This window comes from Crocuta crocuta, unplaced genomic scaffold, assembly GCF_008692635.1.
Source record: "Crocuta crocuta isolate KB4526 unplaced genomic scaffold, BGI_CrCroc_1.0 scaffold11, whole genome shotgun sequence".
NCBI lineage: Eukaryota > Metazoa > Chordata > Mammalia > Carnivora > Hyaenidae > Crocuta > Crocuta crocuta.
The window spans coordinates 5,625,156-5,642,582 of record NW_027528624.1 but is presented as its reverse complement, the minus strand read 5'-3'; the positions used below and the strand labels follow the sequence as shown (position 1 = coordinate 5,642,582).

Sequence of the window (17,427 nt, the reverse complement as noted above, 5' to 3'; positions counted from 1 at the left end):
ACGCCAGCACTCACGCGTGAAGGGTAATAGGAACAGGTCAGAAGCGCCACGCCTGGGATATAGAACCCGGTCACTGTCAGCTCCCTGGGGAAGCTGACCCGAAGTGGGGAGCAGTGTTGGGGGCACAAATGGAGGGGCAGGGCCATGGGGAGGGGCAGGGGCTTCCTTGGGGACAGCAGGCTCCGAAGTCGTGTGCACACGTCTCTTGGGCCCTCACCATTGTCGTACAGAGAACGCCACACCTGTTCTGTGCGACCCTCAGGAAAACCGTGCACCTCGGTGACAGCGTTTCTCAGGGGACAGACGGGCCACATGCTACCAGGCTCCCCAAGGGGCCACGGGCCAACATGTGGAGAGCGCTGCATACCCTACCCTCTTGGGAGATTCACCGGACACATTTTTTATCGTAATCTAAGCCAGAGCTCAGAGAGGTCTTACGGCAAGAAGGGCTGTCGACTCAGGATCCTCCAAAGCCACTTGGGCACAGACCCTTTCCAGCGTTTGTAGCACATCTACCAAAATCAGACAGAGCAAGGGGTCCACGGGGCATACTTTGGGAAACGCCACTTTATGACAAGACTTTCTGGTTTAAGTATGATCCTGTTCAACCTGAGGTCCGTCCCCCATGCTTTCCTGAAAACAAATCCTAAATCTGCATCATGGAGTGGAGCAGAGCAGGCGGGGGGGGNGGGGGGGGGGGGGGGGAGGGGGTGAGGCCGAGCGGCGCCCCACAGGGAGAGGGGCCCGTCAGGGTGTCAGACCCCAACGTGAGGAGGGCAACCTGACGTGTCAAGGCCATGAAAGTACAAAGATTGAGGAACTTTCTGGACTGAAGTGAAACTGAAAAGACATAGCAACGAAGTACAACATAGGATTCAGAATGGGGTCCTTTTCCTGAAAAGGGCACTGCTATGACCACTGCGGACACGTGAGCAGGACCTGAGGCTCAGCTGGGAGGGATGCACCCACCGCCGTGTTCTGGGTGGACGCATCACGGTCCCGCGGGACGATGCCCTGAGGTGTCCAACAAAGGGGAGGCATCAGGGAGGCAGCTCACTTTCAAGTCGTTGGAGGAAAGAAAGTTCCTTGTCCTGTTTGTTCAAAACCTCTGTATGTTCTGATTATCTCCAAATTTTAAAAAAAGTCTGAAGGGGCGCCTGGGTGGCTTAGTCGGTTAAGCGTCCTGACTTTCGCTTAGGTCATGATCTCGCGGTTCGTGGGTTCGAGCCCTGCGTCGGGCTCTGTGCTGACAGCTCAGAGCCTGGAGCCTGTTTCAGTCTGTGACTCCCTCTCTCTCTGACCCTCCCCTGCTCNAAAAAAAGTCTGAAGCTAAGGGTCACCAGGTTGGTCTGGGACCCTGGTCCTCAGGTCCTTTCAGGGCGCTACACCCCACTGTGTGGGTCACCAGCCCCCCGCTGTGCCCTCCAGGACAGGGCTCCCCAAATAGGCCATGAGCTCAGCCGGGGCTCCGAGGTCTTGCCCTGTCCAGGGGGAATGACGGCCAGGGACATTTGTGCAATCTCGTTTTCCTCGGACACAGTTATCAAAATAACATTATAGGGAATTTTTTTTTATTGAATTTGATTTGCAAGCTGGTCAAAACACAAAATAGAGTAAGCGGTGAAGAAACAGGAGTAACAGTTGACAAGCGTAGTGGTGGTCTTTCCCTCTGTCTTTAAGAGAGCAGTTTGCTTCCCCCAGGACTCCCTCCACCCGGGCTGGGAGCCGGGGGCCCGCACAGCCGAGGCGGCCCCCACCGCCTTCTGAGCGTCAGCACGTCTTCGTTCCCTTCTCCCACCAACGCTGGCCCGTCTGCAGCACGCGCTCCTTACTGTGACGTTCAGGGGACACCTCAAGTCCCAGGCCTGCTCCAGCCTCTCCCATCCGCCCGGGTTGCCGTCCCTCCGCCTGCCCGGCCCGGCCCGGCCCGGCACCCAGCCCAGCACCCACAGCGGCCCCACTCACGCTTCCTGTGGGGAGGGGATCATTCATCATCCGCTCAGCCCACTCTCCCAGGCTGCGGCAAGGCTAGCCCGAGGGCGAGGCTCACCCCAACTCAGTGAAGTGCAGGTGGAGAAATAAGGCTGTGTGAAAGCACCTGAGTCGTGGGGGAAGGGGATCTATTTAACCCTAACCTCGCCCAAGACACCTGCCCCCGACACGCTCACTATCCCCTTGTGACCTACCACCCGCCCATCAGTTCTATGACGCACACGAAGGATCAGGTCACTCCAGAGCGCGGTTTTGTTATTCTTTTATTTCACCTTATTTATTTAATTTTGTTTCTTTTATTATTTTTACCAACTGTAAACAGTCTTAGCTTTAGATGGAATTTTGCATTTATATTAAAAAGCTTGTGTGCCGGGGCATCTGGGTGGCCTAGTCGGTTAAGTGTCTGACTTTGACTCAGACATGATCTCACAGTTCATGGGTTCAAGCCCTGCGTCAGGCTCTGTGCTGACAGCTGGGAGCCTGGAGCCTGCTTCAGATTCTGTGTCTCCCCCTTTCTCTGCCCCTCCCCTACTCTGTCTCTCAAATATGAATAAATGTTAAAAAAAATTTTTTTTAATCTTGTGTGCCAATTAGGAATCTGAAATTTTTTTTTAAGTTTATCTTGAGAGAGAGAGGGAGTTAGAGAGAGAGAGAGAGGCAGAGGGATAGGGAAACAGAAAATCCCAAGCAGACTCCGAGCTGTCAGCACAGAGCCTGACACGGGGCTTGAACTCATGAACCATGAGATCCCAACCTGAGCCTAAATTAAGAAGAGTCTGACACTCAGTCGGCTGAGCCACCCAGCGCCCCCACCCCGAGTACTACTTTAAATACCCTGGTGGAGTCAGCCTTCCTGCAGGGTCGTGAGCACTATACGATCTTAGCAGTTAGCAGAGAACTGATTTCAAACATTTTTAAACGTTCCTAGCAGAGCAGATTTCTACCTTACGGTGGATTTTCCTCGACACATGGTTTGCCTACCTCGTGCTTATCCGCCATTTACTCCACATCTCTGCCGTCCGTGAGCAGTCTCAAAAGGGCCTAGAAAAGCTGGTTAAAAGGAAACTGAGTTTCAAGGCTGTACTCTTATCAATAAAGTCACTTCTGAAAACATTACAGTTCTATCTGCCGTCAGAGCACATTTTCCCGCAACTACCTACCACAGCAGCTGGCGAGGACAGGGACTGTCTTCCGAGCCCAGGGGCAGCTCCAGTCCAGGTCCCTAAGGGCCAGAGCAAACACCCCCACACACACGGGGCCACGTGTCCCCTCCACCTGCCGGCCACAAGCTGTGCACTTGGCCGGCAGCCAGGAGTACAAAGACCCACCCCCCCGCCCCGTGGTCAAGTTCACCAAGGGGGCCAGCGCAGGACTACAAGCGGCCTTCCTGACCTCCTGCCCGAGGGGCCTTCCTGTGCCCTAGAGGGAGGGGGTGCTGGGAGATCAGCCCTCTGGGCACAGTGCCTGAGCACCAGGGACTCCTGGGTGGCAGCATACACTTTTCTAAGGCCCAAGTGTCTGTTTCAGAAGAAACGTCAAATCCTAAAGTCACTGCAACTGGATAATGAACAAATGAGGGGGAGGAAGGGAGGGATGTTGACTCCAAGAAGTCAGATTTGACGCCTGTAACTTTTTGCTTTGTCTGCTTTCCCAATAACACCTAGAAAGCTGTTACTGGTCGGGGTGACAACTGTCCGAAGAGAAACCGCGACCCCCGTGACACACAGGGCAGCTCGCCCACGGGCTCGCTCTGGGAACCTGGGCATACCCTGAGGTCCGCTTCCCTGCAAGGAGGGATGGCATGACATGTGCGGGAGCCGGACAAAGGCAAGGCGCCCCGGGCGCTAGCGCGAACTCGGGCATCTGCTGCAACGACACAGAACAGGCGGGCGGCCAGACTCGGCAACATGCTGGGCAACTTGTAAGGAAACAGCGGTACCACCCGACTAATAATTTATCTTTTATTGAAATTGCTGAATACTTTATATTACAGTAAATTTGATTGAAAAAAAATGAGGAAAAGAAATTGATTTTAAAAAATACACTCATGTCGAAATCAAATTAGCCAGCCAGAGTACAAACCAAGGAACCACCGGAGGGTGGTTTCTTCAGTACATGAATACCACTGAGTCTATGTACAATTCTAGAATTCGAGAAAATTCATTCATTAAACACTTCGCAAAAGGTGTCAACAGCGAGGGAGGGACAGCGGCTCTGCCCTCCAGTCCCGCAGCACGGAGAGGCCGACCCAGCACTCCCAGAGCGGGATCCCCAAGTGCAACACGAGGGCAAGATGCTGGCCCGTCGGCGTTCATGCAATTTCCGTAAGTCACGCACTGTGCAAATTAAGGCTTCTTATAGGTCGGATGGTTGATAAACACTTTTTTTTTTTTTCTTAAAAAAATAAGCACAGTAAAGGTGGTGTCATGAGAACCTGAAGAGATGAGACCCATCCCCCAAATCTGGAAGAAAGTTATTTCCTCTGACATCTCAACTCCATCCTCACACATACACACAAATCATCTTTGGCTGGGTTGTTTGAATTCGCCAGCCGGCGAAAGAAAATACTGGTAAGTGTGCTCTGTGCACCTAGGATTGAGGATGTCATGCAAAACGCTGCAGCCGTGACTGACTAAGGGCAGAGAGCAGGCGAACCCTCCAAAGCCTAGGCACTCGGGGACCCTGCGCGCGCGGGTGCGCGTGCACATGTGTGTGTGCACACGTGCGTGTCCCCTTAAGAAACAGGAAGCAAAAAGGAAGGGACAGACTGGAGCATTCTAACTTACAGGCTACGTTATTGACCAGTTCAAGATCTCATATGGAACTTTCTTCGCACACCGACAGCTTCCCCTGCTGACCAGGGACGAACCACGGTGACCCCCGCCGTCACGAAGAAACTGTCGGCTTGTTTGTTTTTGTGTTTTTTTTGTGGGTTTTTTGTTTTTTTTTTTTGTATTTTTCCTTTTTTGCAAACCTGAGTAATTGTCAAAGTCAATAAATAGGAGGAGAGAATTAAATGCTAAAATATAATGGTCAAACACCCTACAGGGCCTAAAGCAGCAAGGGTTTTTCTCGAATACACAGCCCTCTGTTTCAAGATGCGTCTGGCCCGGGCGCATGTTACGAAGCGCGCGCGGCAGCCAGGCTTCTAACTGAGGACTGGGGACAAAACCCGGGGCCCCGCCCGGCCCCCACGACAGGGGCAGAGCCACGCTCCAAGGACCGTAAACCTGACCTCCTCACCCTCTCCCCCATCACAAAAACTCTTCCCTTTGGAGACAGTTCTTGTTAAAGGCAAAAAATGATAGAAGCATCATCGACTGAAGTCTTATTTGGTTGGAGGTGCCCGGCCACGCCACGGCCCCGCGTCCCCTGCCGGCGCCGGGGGACTAGATGTGCAAGAGGTCCTCGTCGCTGTCGTCGTGGAAGGACGCCAGGCTGCCGGGGTGCGCGGGCTTCTGCTGGGCGGGCCTGGGCCGCCCCCTGCGGGCCCTGTCCCCCCTCACCTGCACCCCCGCGCCGTCCGCGCTCTCCCGAAGCCCTTTCCTCTGCGCGCTCCTCCCGTGCTGTGCGCTCGCCGCCCCGGTCCCCCTGCCCGCCTGCACCTTCACCTCCGGGATGGTCAGGACCTCATCCTCGCTGTCCTGGTCGTCCCCATGCAGGGAGGTGAGGGCGTCGGCCTTCACAGACTTCGTGGTAATGTGGCCATTTTCCTGTCCTTCCTTCCCGGGCCTCGGGGTCGGCACCTGGATCTCTTCCATCAACCACTCAGTTTCGTTCTCATCTGCCTCCTCTTCCTTGTTCACCTGCAGGGGACGAGGCCAGACCCTGAGGCCCCCCTGACCCCACCCGGTGCTGCTCCTCCCCCGTCACCCTCCCTTCCAGGCCCTGCCTGAGGGGCAGAGCCCTGCACCGGGCAGTCACCAGTTCTGGGTCCCCCACCCAGAGAGGAAGGGAGGGCTGGCACCCGCAGGGGGTGGGAGGGGCTGTGGGATCAGAGACGCCTGGGGCTGAGAGAAGCCTTCTAGAAAGCAACCTGGCTGTAGGATCAGGAGCCAGGAGCACAGCGCATGTTATCCAAACAACGCCTGTTTTGGAGAAATTTATCTGCAGGAAACCATCCAGATGCCAAATGCACACAAATGTTCATTATTTACTTATTTTTTAGAATGGCCAAAAATAGTAGAAGCCACTGAAATATTCAACAGTCTAAGAAAGCCTGCTGTAACCACAATGACAAAAACTTCAGGGAAAAAAGGACAGGAAGTGTGTTTGGTTCAAAGCAATGGGTGACATTTCCCTGGTCACGGGCTGACATCATCAGGCTGGGCACGGGGGCGACGGGACTTTACCTTCGAGTATTTGTAGGACACGTTTGCACTTCTCCTGCAGCAGTTGGTCAGCTTGCTCACCACCGTCTCCCTGTGAGGAGGGCAGTCACTGCGGGTGGANCCTGCCCCTCTGTGGCCCTTCCCTACCCCCGGCCCCTGGCACACCCATCCCCCCCAGCCCCTCCCGAGTCTGCTACCAGAGCAGCCCGCAGCCCCCGCAGGCACATCCCTTGGCAGCACGGGCACACTAAACCCACAGCAGCTGGGTTATAAACCAGCCGGTGAAAAGAACACCTCGGAATCAGATGGAAATGGGTTCAAATGCTGATTCCCCTCAGTGGTCCAGCAAGGGCAAGTGCAGGCTACCTAACGTGGGCTCCGGCTTGGTCTCGGACAAGCGCACGTATCCCACCACCCCAGCCACTGAGACCATGTGCGCCAACTCAAGCCCAGATGCTCTGCCCTCCTCTCCGGCTCAGACGGCCGCGCTCAGGACTTCCGCACGCCGCCTCCCGCCTCCAGGGAAGACCACACACAGGGCTTGCGGGCTCTGTGCCTCGTTCACGCATGGCACGAAAATCTGTGGGATGGATGGACAGCCCCACATGGTGGCGAGCCCTTTTACCCAGAAACGGTGAGCCTGAGCCAAGGGGACGGTGTCACGCCTGGCACGCGGCAGGCGTCTAGTAAACGTGAAGAAGGGGTGAAGGGAGGGCCATGTGGAGGGGTCTGCTGATCCGAAGGAAGTCTGCTCATAAAAGGGCTAATTTTCTGTCCATCTTTGGACGTGGAAACCAACGTCCTAGAAACAGGTGGGCCAGGCTCAGCGCCTGTGGGCGTCTGCTACATGACATGGTCACCAGGGCCTGACTCGTACACTTGTGAGTCGGACAGCCACCTTGTCCCCAGAAACACAGACATTTACATGACTTCGGAGACTGCTTCCATGGTTGTCTCACACACACACCCCCCCACCCCAGGACTCGACCTTGAAGCACCGGCCTCGGGGCGCACCTGCTCCCCTCTCCTTACCTTCTCTCCTTCTTGTAAAGCAGCAAGGTCAGCAGACAGCCGGTGAGCGCCACCAGCAGCAGGCTCAGGACGGCCCCGACCGCCTGGCTTCTCTCCGACAGCCCCTTGTGCTCCTGCGTGTCCTCGCCTGCAGCGTCACCATCAAGGCCCACCCTGAAAGGAAGCCACGTCGTTTGGTGGCGTGCCACGGCAGCGACAGCCACAGCGGCTCGCAGCCCGGGACGTGGAGGACGGGACTGGACGACGTCCTCAACGAGACGGAGGCAGGACTGGAGAAGAGGGGGAGGCGCCGCCTGGGCTGTGCTGACGGCTCTTACGGAGGAGCGCAGGGGGCCTGCGGGGTCCTGGCCAGGCCCCCGCCCCTCCCCCCACGGCTGCGGGGCACCGAGGCCCGTGGGACGGGACCACACTCATCTTCCCAGGAGCGCAGCTCTCCTCTCTGGGGAGAACAGTGATCGCCGCCGGGAAGGCTTCCGTTCCCTGCGCCTCGTCTCCGGACACAGTGTCAGTGCCCACGGGGGCCGAGGGAACATGCACAGGACGCCGCAAGCAGGCTGCCGCGTCCGGGAGGTGGGGCCCTCGACCTTCTCGACCGCCACCCGATGGCTAAGCCCCACTCAGCTCAGACCGCAGAGTCCAGCCCGTGTGGGGGAAAGAGCAGTGCGTGTCTATGACCTTAAACGCCAAGGAAAGTAGTGCAAATCAGCTAAGAGAAAACTAGAATCACCACAACACATCTTCTACTCAGAGAACCAGATGTCTGTGTAGTGACGGGTCACTTCTGAGCCCTTGGGACTGGGCCTGCCCCGGGCGCCGGCGGTAACAGAACCTGCTAACCAAGTTCTTCCCGCCCTGGGAAGGCAGAGGCAGGCGCCAGGGACTACCTCGGCTGCTCGGGAGGAGAGAAGGCAGCTGATGGGCCACTCGTTGGGTGCTGAAGGTGCAGCTACCAATTCAGAAAAACTCTCCTTTCAGACTGGGTCAGAGGGCAACCGACGGCTCAGTGCGTGAGGATGACTGTGCCCATCAGCATTCAGCCTGAGCCAATCCGACTCCAAACCAGGAAGAGGACCCCGGCGTTCCATTCCAGCGTGGAGGCTGTGTGCTTGAGTGGGGACGCCCCCACGCGGGCTCTGCGGACCCCGAGACCCTGGAGCTTGCTCAGGAGCACCCCCGTGTCCCAGTGGGAGAGACACATCGTCACTCACTTCTAGGTGTGTCGTCCCCATTGCTATCTTTGGGTTCTCTTGGGAGCCAGGAATCGTTTTCAAGTGTGTTTTAGTTTCCAAATGTATTTCTACTTTTCAGTTAATTTCTCATCACTGGTTCTTAACTGCAGTGTGTGTGTGTGTGTATCTGTGTGTGTTGTAAATTTTTTTACTGTTTATTTTTGAAAGACAGAGAAAGAAAGAGAGTACGAGCAGGGGAGGGGCAGAGAGAGGAGGAGACACAGAATCTGAAGCAGGCTCCAGGCTCTGAGCAGTCAGCACAGCACCCTATGCGGGGCTTGAACTCAAGAATCTTGAGATCATGACCTGAGCTGAAGTCGGACGCTTAACAACACACCCCTGTGTGCGTCGTTTATGCAGCACCAATGTCTAGCAATCTGTTAAGACCTGTCTTGCATCCGCGTTCCTGGAAAATTTCAGACAAAGCTGACTCTTTTTAAAAATGAAAGCTGGGTGGCTTAGTTGGTTAAGCGTCCGACTTTCGCTTAGGTCATGATCTCACGGTTCGTGGGTTCGAGCCCCGCGTCGGGCTCTGTGCTGACTGCCGGCTTGGAGCCTGGAGCCTGTTTCAGTCTGTGCCTCCCTCTGACCCTCCCCTGCTCACGCTGTCTCTCTCTCTGTCTCCTAGAAATAAATAAAACATTTAAAAAAAAAAAAATGAAAGCTGATTTGAGATCTAACAGATGTGATCTGGGAGCCCCCACTGGCCCTGCCCCGGTTTCTAGAGACTACAGAGCAACGCTGCTTCTGGACACAGAGGAAAGCAAGTGCGTGGCAAGAACTTTGTCTCCTGATTGTAGCGTCAGGACAGAGAACGACAAAGCCTCTGTAAGACAGTGACCCGGGTGAAACAGGACGAAAACTACAAGAAGAAAGCAACCCGCAGCACTCTGCTCTAGATGAGGGTCTCTAAATGTGACAGTGAACTCTAAATGTGGCAGAGGAGCAAGGGCCCTGGGGCACGAGAAGAGGTAGTTCCCCAGAGGACACGTGGAGGCCAAGATCACCCTTCCCTCACCTGGAAGCCCTCAGCACAGAAATGCATATTCCCATGAAAACCTGGCCTATGGCCGATCTTTGAACTAGAAGATGTGTAGAACAAGCTTTCCTTTGCCCAAATAAGCACTACCTGGTTCAAGGTAAGGTGACCTTTACCACACAACCCACACTGGAACACCAGGAAAAATGTGCCAGGGACACAAAGATGAGACCCAGCATTCGCCTCCCATGAGGCGGGTGGCGGGGGGGTGGGGGTGGAGAAAGCGGGTGCCGCGTGGGGTGCCTCGTGCGTGCCTGCAGCAGACAGCGGTGCCCTGGGAGCAGCGGGCCAGGAAGGGCAACGCTGGCACAGCCACCGAGGCTGTGCGGGGTCTGCCTCTCCGGGCTCGTGCACGCCTGCACACCCCCACACTAGTGGGGCAGAACACACACAAACACACGCTCGAGCCGAGTCCTGGAGAGCGGGCCGGGGTGCGGCTGGTGAGTGTACACAGAAAGGGGGAGGTGGCCAGGCCCATGCACTCACCCCAGGGGACACACGGCCGAGGTGTACCACGAGAAGAGATACTGGCAGTCGGCGGTCTCGTGGCTGAACTCGGGGATCCCGTCCTTCACCAGAGGGTCGCAGTGGAAGAAAATGGTGGAGGATACAGACTTCGTCTTATCTTTCCCACATTTGGAGGAAGAGGCAAACACCACGTCTAGATCCCCGTCTGTCAGGAAGGAAGCACAACACAAGCACACGGCGTTACCATCAACATGCCACTAGTGTCCTCATGGCCTGTAAGAAGTTTGCACAGACTTAAGGTCCCACATGTGTACTTTCTCACAAGCCACCCGACACTCACAGAGCCCCCTCCTGAAGCCCGGGAGCAGGAAAGACTTGACCTTGACCCCAGGAGAGGCCCGGCCTTTGTCCTCAGCTCACAGTGGGGTCCAGAATGGGGGCTGGCACCAGGTATTCGGGACACTGCCATGTGGCACCATCTATTCAGGACATTAAAATGGCCCAAGTGCACAACCAAGCAACCAGCCGGCCAACTCAACAAGGCCCCACAGCAGAGCTGCAGTAAAACCCCCGGACACGGAGGGGGAGGAGAGCTTCCCGGATCTGTGATACTCTGTGCGTATGGTCACACCCGGATTCCATGGGGAGGGGACAGGAGCATCTGGTCCCTCCTGGATGCCACCCTCCGTGCTTCCCCCCTCAGCCAATTTCCATCCTGAATCATGACGGTAACGGCTCTTGGTGAGCTCTGAGTCCCAGGGAACAGCCAGATCTGAGGGTGCGGGGGGGGGGCCATCCCTGAAACTCGCATTTGGTGTCAGAGGTGAGGGCGACTTGTGCTGCCCTCCCCAAACTTTGCAGTGGCTCAAACTTCCCAGCGAGTTCCGTGTGTGAGGCGGACATGTCCACACGCCCAGGGGGCCCGCAGCCCCCGGCTGGGCTCAGGAGGCCCCACGTGTTCTCACTCATAACCGGCTGAGGCAAGGCCTGAACAGCCCATCCCACGAGGCCACCGTGTGGGCCCATGACCATGAGCTGATAGGGGAGCCCGTGGCAGCTCCGATGCAGCAAGCAGGGCGCTGTGGCTCTCTGCTCTTGCCCCCTCGAATGAATGAAGACTTGGGAAGGCACTTAACCTGCATTTCTTCATGCCATGCAACACGTGGTCTTAAAACTAAGCTTACTTTCTAGTGCTGGCGACAAGGTCGAAACGGAATTAACCATGAACAAGTAAATGTGCGTGACACGCACAGACATGAGTAAATCCAACTCAGAATTGCTAGAAAAGGGAACCGCAGTTCTCGCTGCTGTGGAATCATACAAGCAAATCAGGCTGACGTGATGGGTCCCTCCGCCGGGCACAGCCAAGTGCAGTGAAGCGCGCTCAGCGTCTGAGTGCGGAAACGTGCACTTAACTTTTTAAAGACTGCCTATCCTTTCTTTGCATCCTTTTGACAAACACAAAATTTCTTATCCTTGTGTAACAGTGTCTGGAACTGCGAAGTAAAGCACACGACTATAACCACACCACAGGCAGGTCTGGACGTGCACGCTTCACCTTCTGCCTTCGCCCCCACTTCACAACCTCTGGCGTGGACCAAGTCTAAGGTGAATTTTACCTACAGAGGAACGTTCATCTTACACCTGCTCAATCCGTTTTGATGAATATGTATCAGGACACAGAACCAGACCAGGGCTTCTGCACTAAAATGCGGGATTTCAACAGAAGGGTGCTTGCTGCTGGAAAGTACAAAGCCCCTCTGGGGAACGTTAACGTGCGGCAATTACCTTGAACATAATATTTGGTTTTATCAGAGGTCCCAACCTTCCTGCTGAAGTGCTGGTCATTTGGTTTGACCTGGCAGATGTTGGCCCCGGAGCACGCCGGGTTTTTGGAGCTCGTGATGGAGGAAAGCTGGATTTCGTACAGGTACTTGTCCCCGTTCGTTCTCATGTCCCCGGAGGCCCTGAAGAGCCTGAAGAAACGGAAACGACAGCAATGGCTCCGGTGCTTCAAGAAGCCCCCACTACAGAGCCAGTCACCCGTGAAGAAGCACGCCCTGGCCGGCCCGGGAGCCCACCAAGGGCCCCGGCGGCACCAACTTGCCTCCCCCCACCTGCGCTCTGGGCACCCGTGTGCCCTCCTCAGAACGCACCACTCCTGCAGCTGGCCCGCTACACGGGCCGCGGGCACAGCCGGCACGCGTGCCACCTGACCTCAGCAACGTCTCCGGGGACACTGCTGAGCAACTCTGTGTTCAGGAGCCAGTGAGCCCCGGGACTCCTCATCAACACGCTTTGCATTTCAGCTTCACCGGGAAGAGGGTGACTTTATTTTTACGCTCCAGAGAATTCACCCTCTTTGGTGTTAAAACTTTTTTTTTTAATTTTTTTTTTTTTTTGAGAGAGAGAGAGAGAGAGAGAAAGAGAGAGAGAGAGAGAGAAGCATGAGCAGGAGAGAGTCAGGGAGAGAAGGAGACACAGAATCTGAAGCAGCTCCAGGCTCTGAGCTGTCAGCACAGAGCCCGACGCGGGGCCCGAACTCCTAAACCGTGAGATCATGACCTGAGCTGAAGTGGGACGCTCAACCAACTGAGCCACCCAGGTGCCCCTTTGGTGTTAAAACTTAATAGTTGAGTAGAGCTGTCCCTCTCGGTTTAAGCAAAATAGGACCTCTACCTAGAAACAGTAACTAACACACACAAGCCCATGTATCTTGGGGCTCTCTCCCCTCTCCCCAGGGAAAGATCTAAATTGCTGCTTTAAGTCTGAATACATTTCAGCGCTCAAAAGGAAAATATTTCACTTACTTAAAATAAATATCTCCGAGGCTGAAGCTCTTGCCATTTCTCGGGTTGGTGATGGTCCCGTTCACCATCCGCACCTCCTGGGGCTTCACGGCACAGGCGGCCCGGGAGTCCCAGCTGAAGTAGTAAGTGCAGCTGTCCACATCGAACCTGGAAGGAGGCAGCACGGGCTGCGGTCACGGCCAGCCACGCGCAGGCATGGCCGCAACACCAGGCCTCCTGTGCCGGGAAGAGGCCCACTGGCTTTCAGGGGTCCGGCTGGTCCTGAGCCCCGGGTCCCTGTGGGAGCACCCCGCCCCCAAGCCCTCGCCGCCCCCAAGGATGGGTGCAGGCAGCTCTGGGGCTCAGAAGGCTCTTAGGACTTTTCTCAACAGCCTAACAGGGAAGATCAGGGAAGATGAGCTTAACAGGGAAGAGGATGTGCGGCGCTCCAGCAATGTCAAAACACAGTTCACTGTTTAACACATTCTTTCTGTTGTTGAATTTAGAAACTATGCAACATCTAAAGACTGGAAAAATTTGCTTGTAAACTTTTGACCTTTATTTTGCAAGCTTTTTCAACTCACACATTGATTAAGTCATTGGATAATTCCTGGGTCCCCCTCCTTTTTCAAGCCCAGCTTCTGGAAGAATCATTTATTCACAAATGGCAGCTCATGTGCTCCCTCTATTGGTCAAACTCCTCTTAATACTAGACACAGATGCCCGGAAAATTCTAGTGTAGTCCAAGAGCATCCCTTGTGCCAGCCCCACCTGCCTGGGGACCTCAGGCCACCTGAACTGCTGGCCTCAAGGCGGCGCCACTCACTGCCATCCTACAATGATGCTCAGGGCAGCGGCCAGATGCCACCTTACACTGTTGCTTTCGTCAAGTGACCATGTGTCCCAGCCCCCTTTCCAGGAAATCTCTCCTGGTGGGAGCAATTAACACCCTCTCCCTGCACACACGCTTGCACGCCCACAAGTGAAACCATGGGGAGAGACGCTGGCAGGCCCCCAGCGCTCGCTCTGCACCGCTGCCCCTTGAGGCCCCGGCCCTCTCTCACCTCTTGAACGAAGGTCTGCCCACTGTCTTTGCGCAGGCCAGCTCGATGACGGCAGAGGCGGTCTGATTCTCCCCACACTGATAACCTTTCGAGTAAGTTACGATGACTTTGTCACCTGAAACACACACACACGACGGAAGTGACGTCGTTTCTGGTTATAAAGAACTTCGGTGTTGGATGTCAACATCTACATTAAAGACCGAGGCAGAACCAACGTTGGGCTTTCTGGAGCCCGCAGCCCTGGGTCCCTGGCACTGCCAGGCTCGATGCCCGCCTGCCGGCTCACACCACACCCTGGGTGCGAACCCCAGCCCTCCTGCTCGCCGGCTGCCCGACTCTGGGCTGCAGAGCCTGTCTCCTTGCCAGTCTCCTTGCCTGCAACACCCCCACGAGCCAGCCACGGGCCCCGCGCACGTGCTCAACGGCGGCGGCCCTCGCCACTGCTCCAGTTCCGTAGGACTGCAGGGCTATGTTAGGTGCTCTCCCAACACGCCCCCCAGCTGAGCGCCCCCAGGAGTAACAGGCCGGGTGCCAGACCTCCAAGAACGACGAGGGAAACCAGACCCAGAACAACTCCGATTTCCTCAGGTCTTCTGGCTCTGTGTCTGATCTATCCACCTCGCAGAGAGCTGACGGGCAGGGTCTAAGGGGAAAGCGAGCGCACAGAAGCCAATGTGGCTGCCGGCACAAGTCCCGTGTGGCTGCCCAGCTGGCTCGGCGGGCAGGCTGTGGCTCAGGGACACAGGGTGGGGCCCTCAGGGGCGGCACGCACGCTGCAGCCCCGGGCCCTCACCCACGCGAGGCAGCGGACGAGGAGGAAACACGGGCCTTAGCGCCAGCTTCCCATGTGCTCCTGCCCGGACACAGGCCGTGCAGGGGGTGACTGCCCAGCCAAAAGCCCAGGCCCGCAGCCCTGCCCCAACTCAAAGCTGTACTGGATGGATTTTTGTTAAATACCAGGCTTCTGTGTAAAATATTGGGCTCCTGTGTAAAATTTTGGAACCAAGAGTTCTGCTTTAAAGAGAAATTCTTTTTTTTTCCTTCATTTTTATCTGAGAGAGAGAATGCAAGAAAGCACATGCACGCAAGCAGAGGAGGGGGGTAAGACTGGGGATGGAGGGAGAGGGAGGGGGAGAGAGAACCCTAAACAGGTTCCATGCCCAGCACAGAGCCTGATGCAGGGCTCGATCCTATGACCCTGGGATCATGACCTGAGCCAAAATCAAGTCGGATGCTCAGCCGACTGAGCCTGCCAGGCGCCCCTTGAAGAGAAATTCTTACACTGCTAGAGTATGGGGCCAAACACACACAGGTCTTCCTGCAGACAGCCCACACTACTGTACACTGGACCTTCCACACCTCATTGCTTCACGAGGATTACATGTGCAGGCAGCACAGCTGTAGAAAACAGTTAGCTCCTGAGACAGAGAGCCCATCTCCCCACCCCACATGGGTGCGGTCCCTAAATGAGGGTGGCAGTCACTGTTTTGTCCTTCGACAGCTGTCCTGTTGGGGCCGAAGAGGAAGGTTCCACCTGGAGGGCTAGGGACCAGGAGGTCTCTGCCGGCTGAATTCAGTGAGACAGAACTATGCAAACCTTCCAGCCGGCTGCGGGAAACTCAGGCAAAGGTTGATCCAATATCCACATACAACCACGAGACCACAGAGCAATGAGCCGCCCTCCACCCACTTAGTGAGTCATGTGGAAACAGCAGTGACTCGTGGGCTCGGAGGGCTGGCCACTCCGGGTGACTCCACCAACCTGCAGAATCTGGTTTGTTTCTAAGACTGACAGTGGGTCCCACAGAATTCCCTGCCTCGTTTACAATAGCTCAGGCAGACTCAAGTCACCCTGTGATTTCATCACGACATCTCGGGGGGCCCCACTCATGTCTGACAAGATAAGGGTGTTTTTCCTTACTGGTCCCCCTAACACACCCCAACTGTTTCTACTAAGGAAAATCTACCATCTTCTTTTATTTTTATTTAAATGTTTATTTATTTAGAGAGAGAACACACGTGTGTGCACATGAGGGAGGGGCAGAGAGAGAGAAAAAGAGAGAAAATCCCAAGGAGATTCTGCACTTTCAGAACAGAGCCCGACACGGGGCCCAATCCCACAACCGTGAGATCATGACCTGAGCTGAAATCAAGAGTTGGACGCTTAACCGACGGAGCCGCCCGGGGGGGCCCCTACCTTCCTCTTTCAAATAACAAAAGACCGAGTCTTTCACTCAACAACCAGCTGCAAGATGAGTTTTCTTGGCATGTTATTTTAAAAAGCTTCCTTATTATTCTTCTAAGCTGTTAAGACATTTTAAGAATATTCCCCTGAATTATCTTTACCAAGTTCTTGTGTAACTGTTCAGCTCTCCCGGAATAAATGCTTGGATGTGCACATGCAGACCCTGCTCAACCCAGAGCAGGAGCAGGGGACCACAACCACTGTGACTTCTGGGTGGGCGGGGCCTTAGCCACTGTGACTTCTTGGGTGGGCGGGGCCTTAGCCATTGTGCTGTCTTGGGTGGGCGGGGCCTTAGCCACTGTGACTTCTTGGGTGGGCGGGGCCTTAGCCATTGTGCTGTCTTGGGTGGGCGGGGCCTTAGCCACTGTGACTTCTTGGGTGGGCGGGGCCTTAGCCATTATGCTGTCTAGGGTGGGCGGGGCCTTAGCCACTGTGCTGTCTTGGGTGGGAAGTATGTTCCCAAGAGAGCTGAGCCCTCTGAGCACGCCTGCCAGGACCAGCCACCTCACAGAGTACAAAGCGGTACTTATTCTCATGTCCCAGGAGCTACTGAAATGCTTGAGAAACGCTCATTGGGAATAACATCTGCCACTTTCAGCTGAAGCCAGTGCGGAGCCCCCGGCCTACGAGGACGCCTTCTCCTTCCCAGCTCTGATGAGTCACCTGTGACCGTGCACAAGGGCCCAGGGCCTTACCTACGACGTCCAGCTTCTGCGTGTGAACAAGCCCCAAGGCCTGGACGATGCCAGTTGCACTCTTCTTGCAGATGCTGGCTCTGTCCGAGCAGTCGAGCGGCCCTTTGTAGATCTTCTGACACAGATTTATATAGTACCTGTGTGACAACACCAGGATGGCGGAGGGGCGCACGGTTAGTCTGCCCTGACCCGCCAGGGAGCAGCTCCGCCCACCACCTCCAGCAACAGTATCCAGCATGATAACTAAGGACTCCAGGGCACCTCTGAACACGGGACGGAGACAGAGTTTCAAAGAAAGAAAGAAGAGTGCGGGCTGCTGAAAACGGGAGTGTGTCAACCAGCCCAGTGGGGGAGGACCCCGAGACAGGGCGGTTTGGGAGGGCTTTCGAGCTGGGACCTGCGGAGGCTCAAGGCCACGCCCCCACCCCAGGCTGAGGACTTCCTGATCTGGGGGTGCCAGGCAGAGCGGCTACCATGGCTCATGAACCTCCAACCCACAAGGCCCAAGGGGTCCGTGCAAAGAGCTGAGAAAATCAATGCTCC

General features: G+C 55.7%; 1 protein-coding gene across 1 annotated transcript in view; it reads right to left on the bottom strand.

The window, feature by feature from the left end:
- Nucleotides 1–3,939: 3,939 nt before the first annotated feature.
- Nucleotides 3,940–17,427, bottom strand: part of IGF2R (insulin like growth factor 2 receptor) — an 83,642-nt gene continuing 70,154 nt past the window's right edge. The window contains exons 42-49 of the mRNA XM_077755076.1: nt 16,885–17,021; nt 13,945–14,059; nt 12,902–13,048; nt 11,880–12,067; nt 10,110–10,296; nt 7,356–7,508; nt 6,345–6,414; nt 3,940–5,798 (exon numbers count right to left, since the gene is read on the bottom strand). Coding sequence (XP_077611202.1) covers nt 5,382–5,798; nt 6,345–6,414; nt 7,356–7,508; nt 10,110–10,296; nt 11,880–12,067; nt 12,902–13,048; nt 13,945–14,059; nt 16,885–17,021 — 1,414 coding nt within the window. The 3' untranslated portion in view covers nt 3,940–5,381. The remainder of the gene's footprint in view (nt 5,799–6,344; nt 6,415–7,355; nt 7,509–10,109; nt 10,297–11,879; nt 12,068–12,901; nt 13,049–13,944; nt 14,060–16,884; nt 17,022–17,427) is intronic.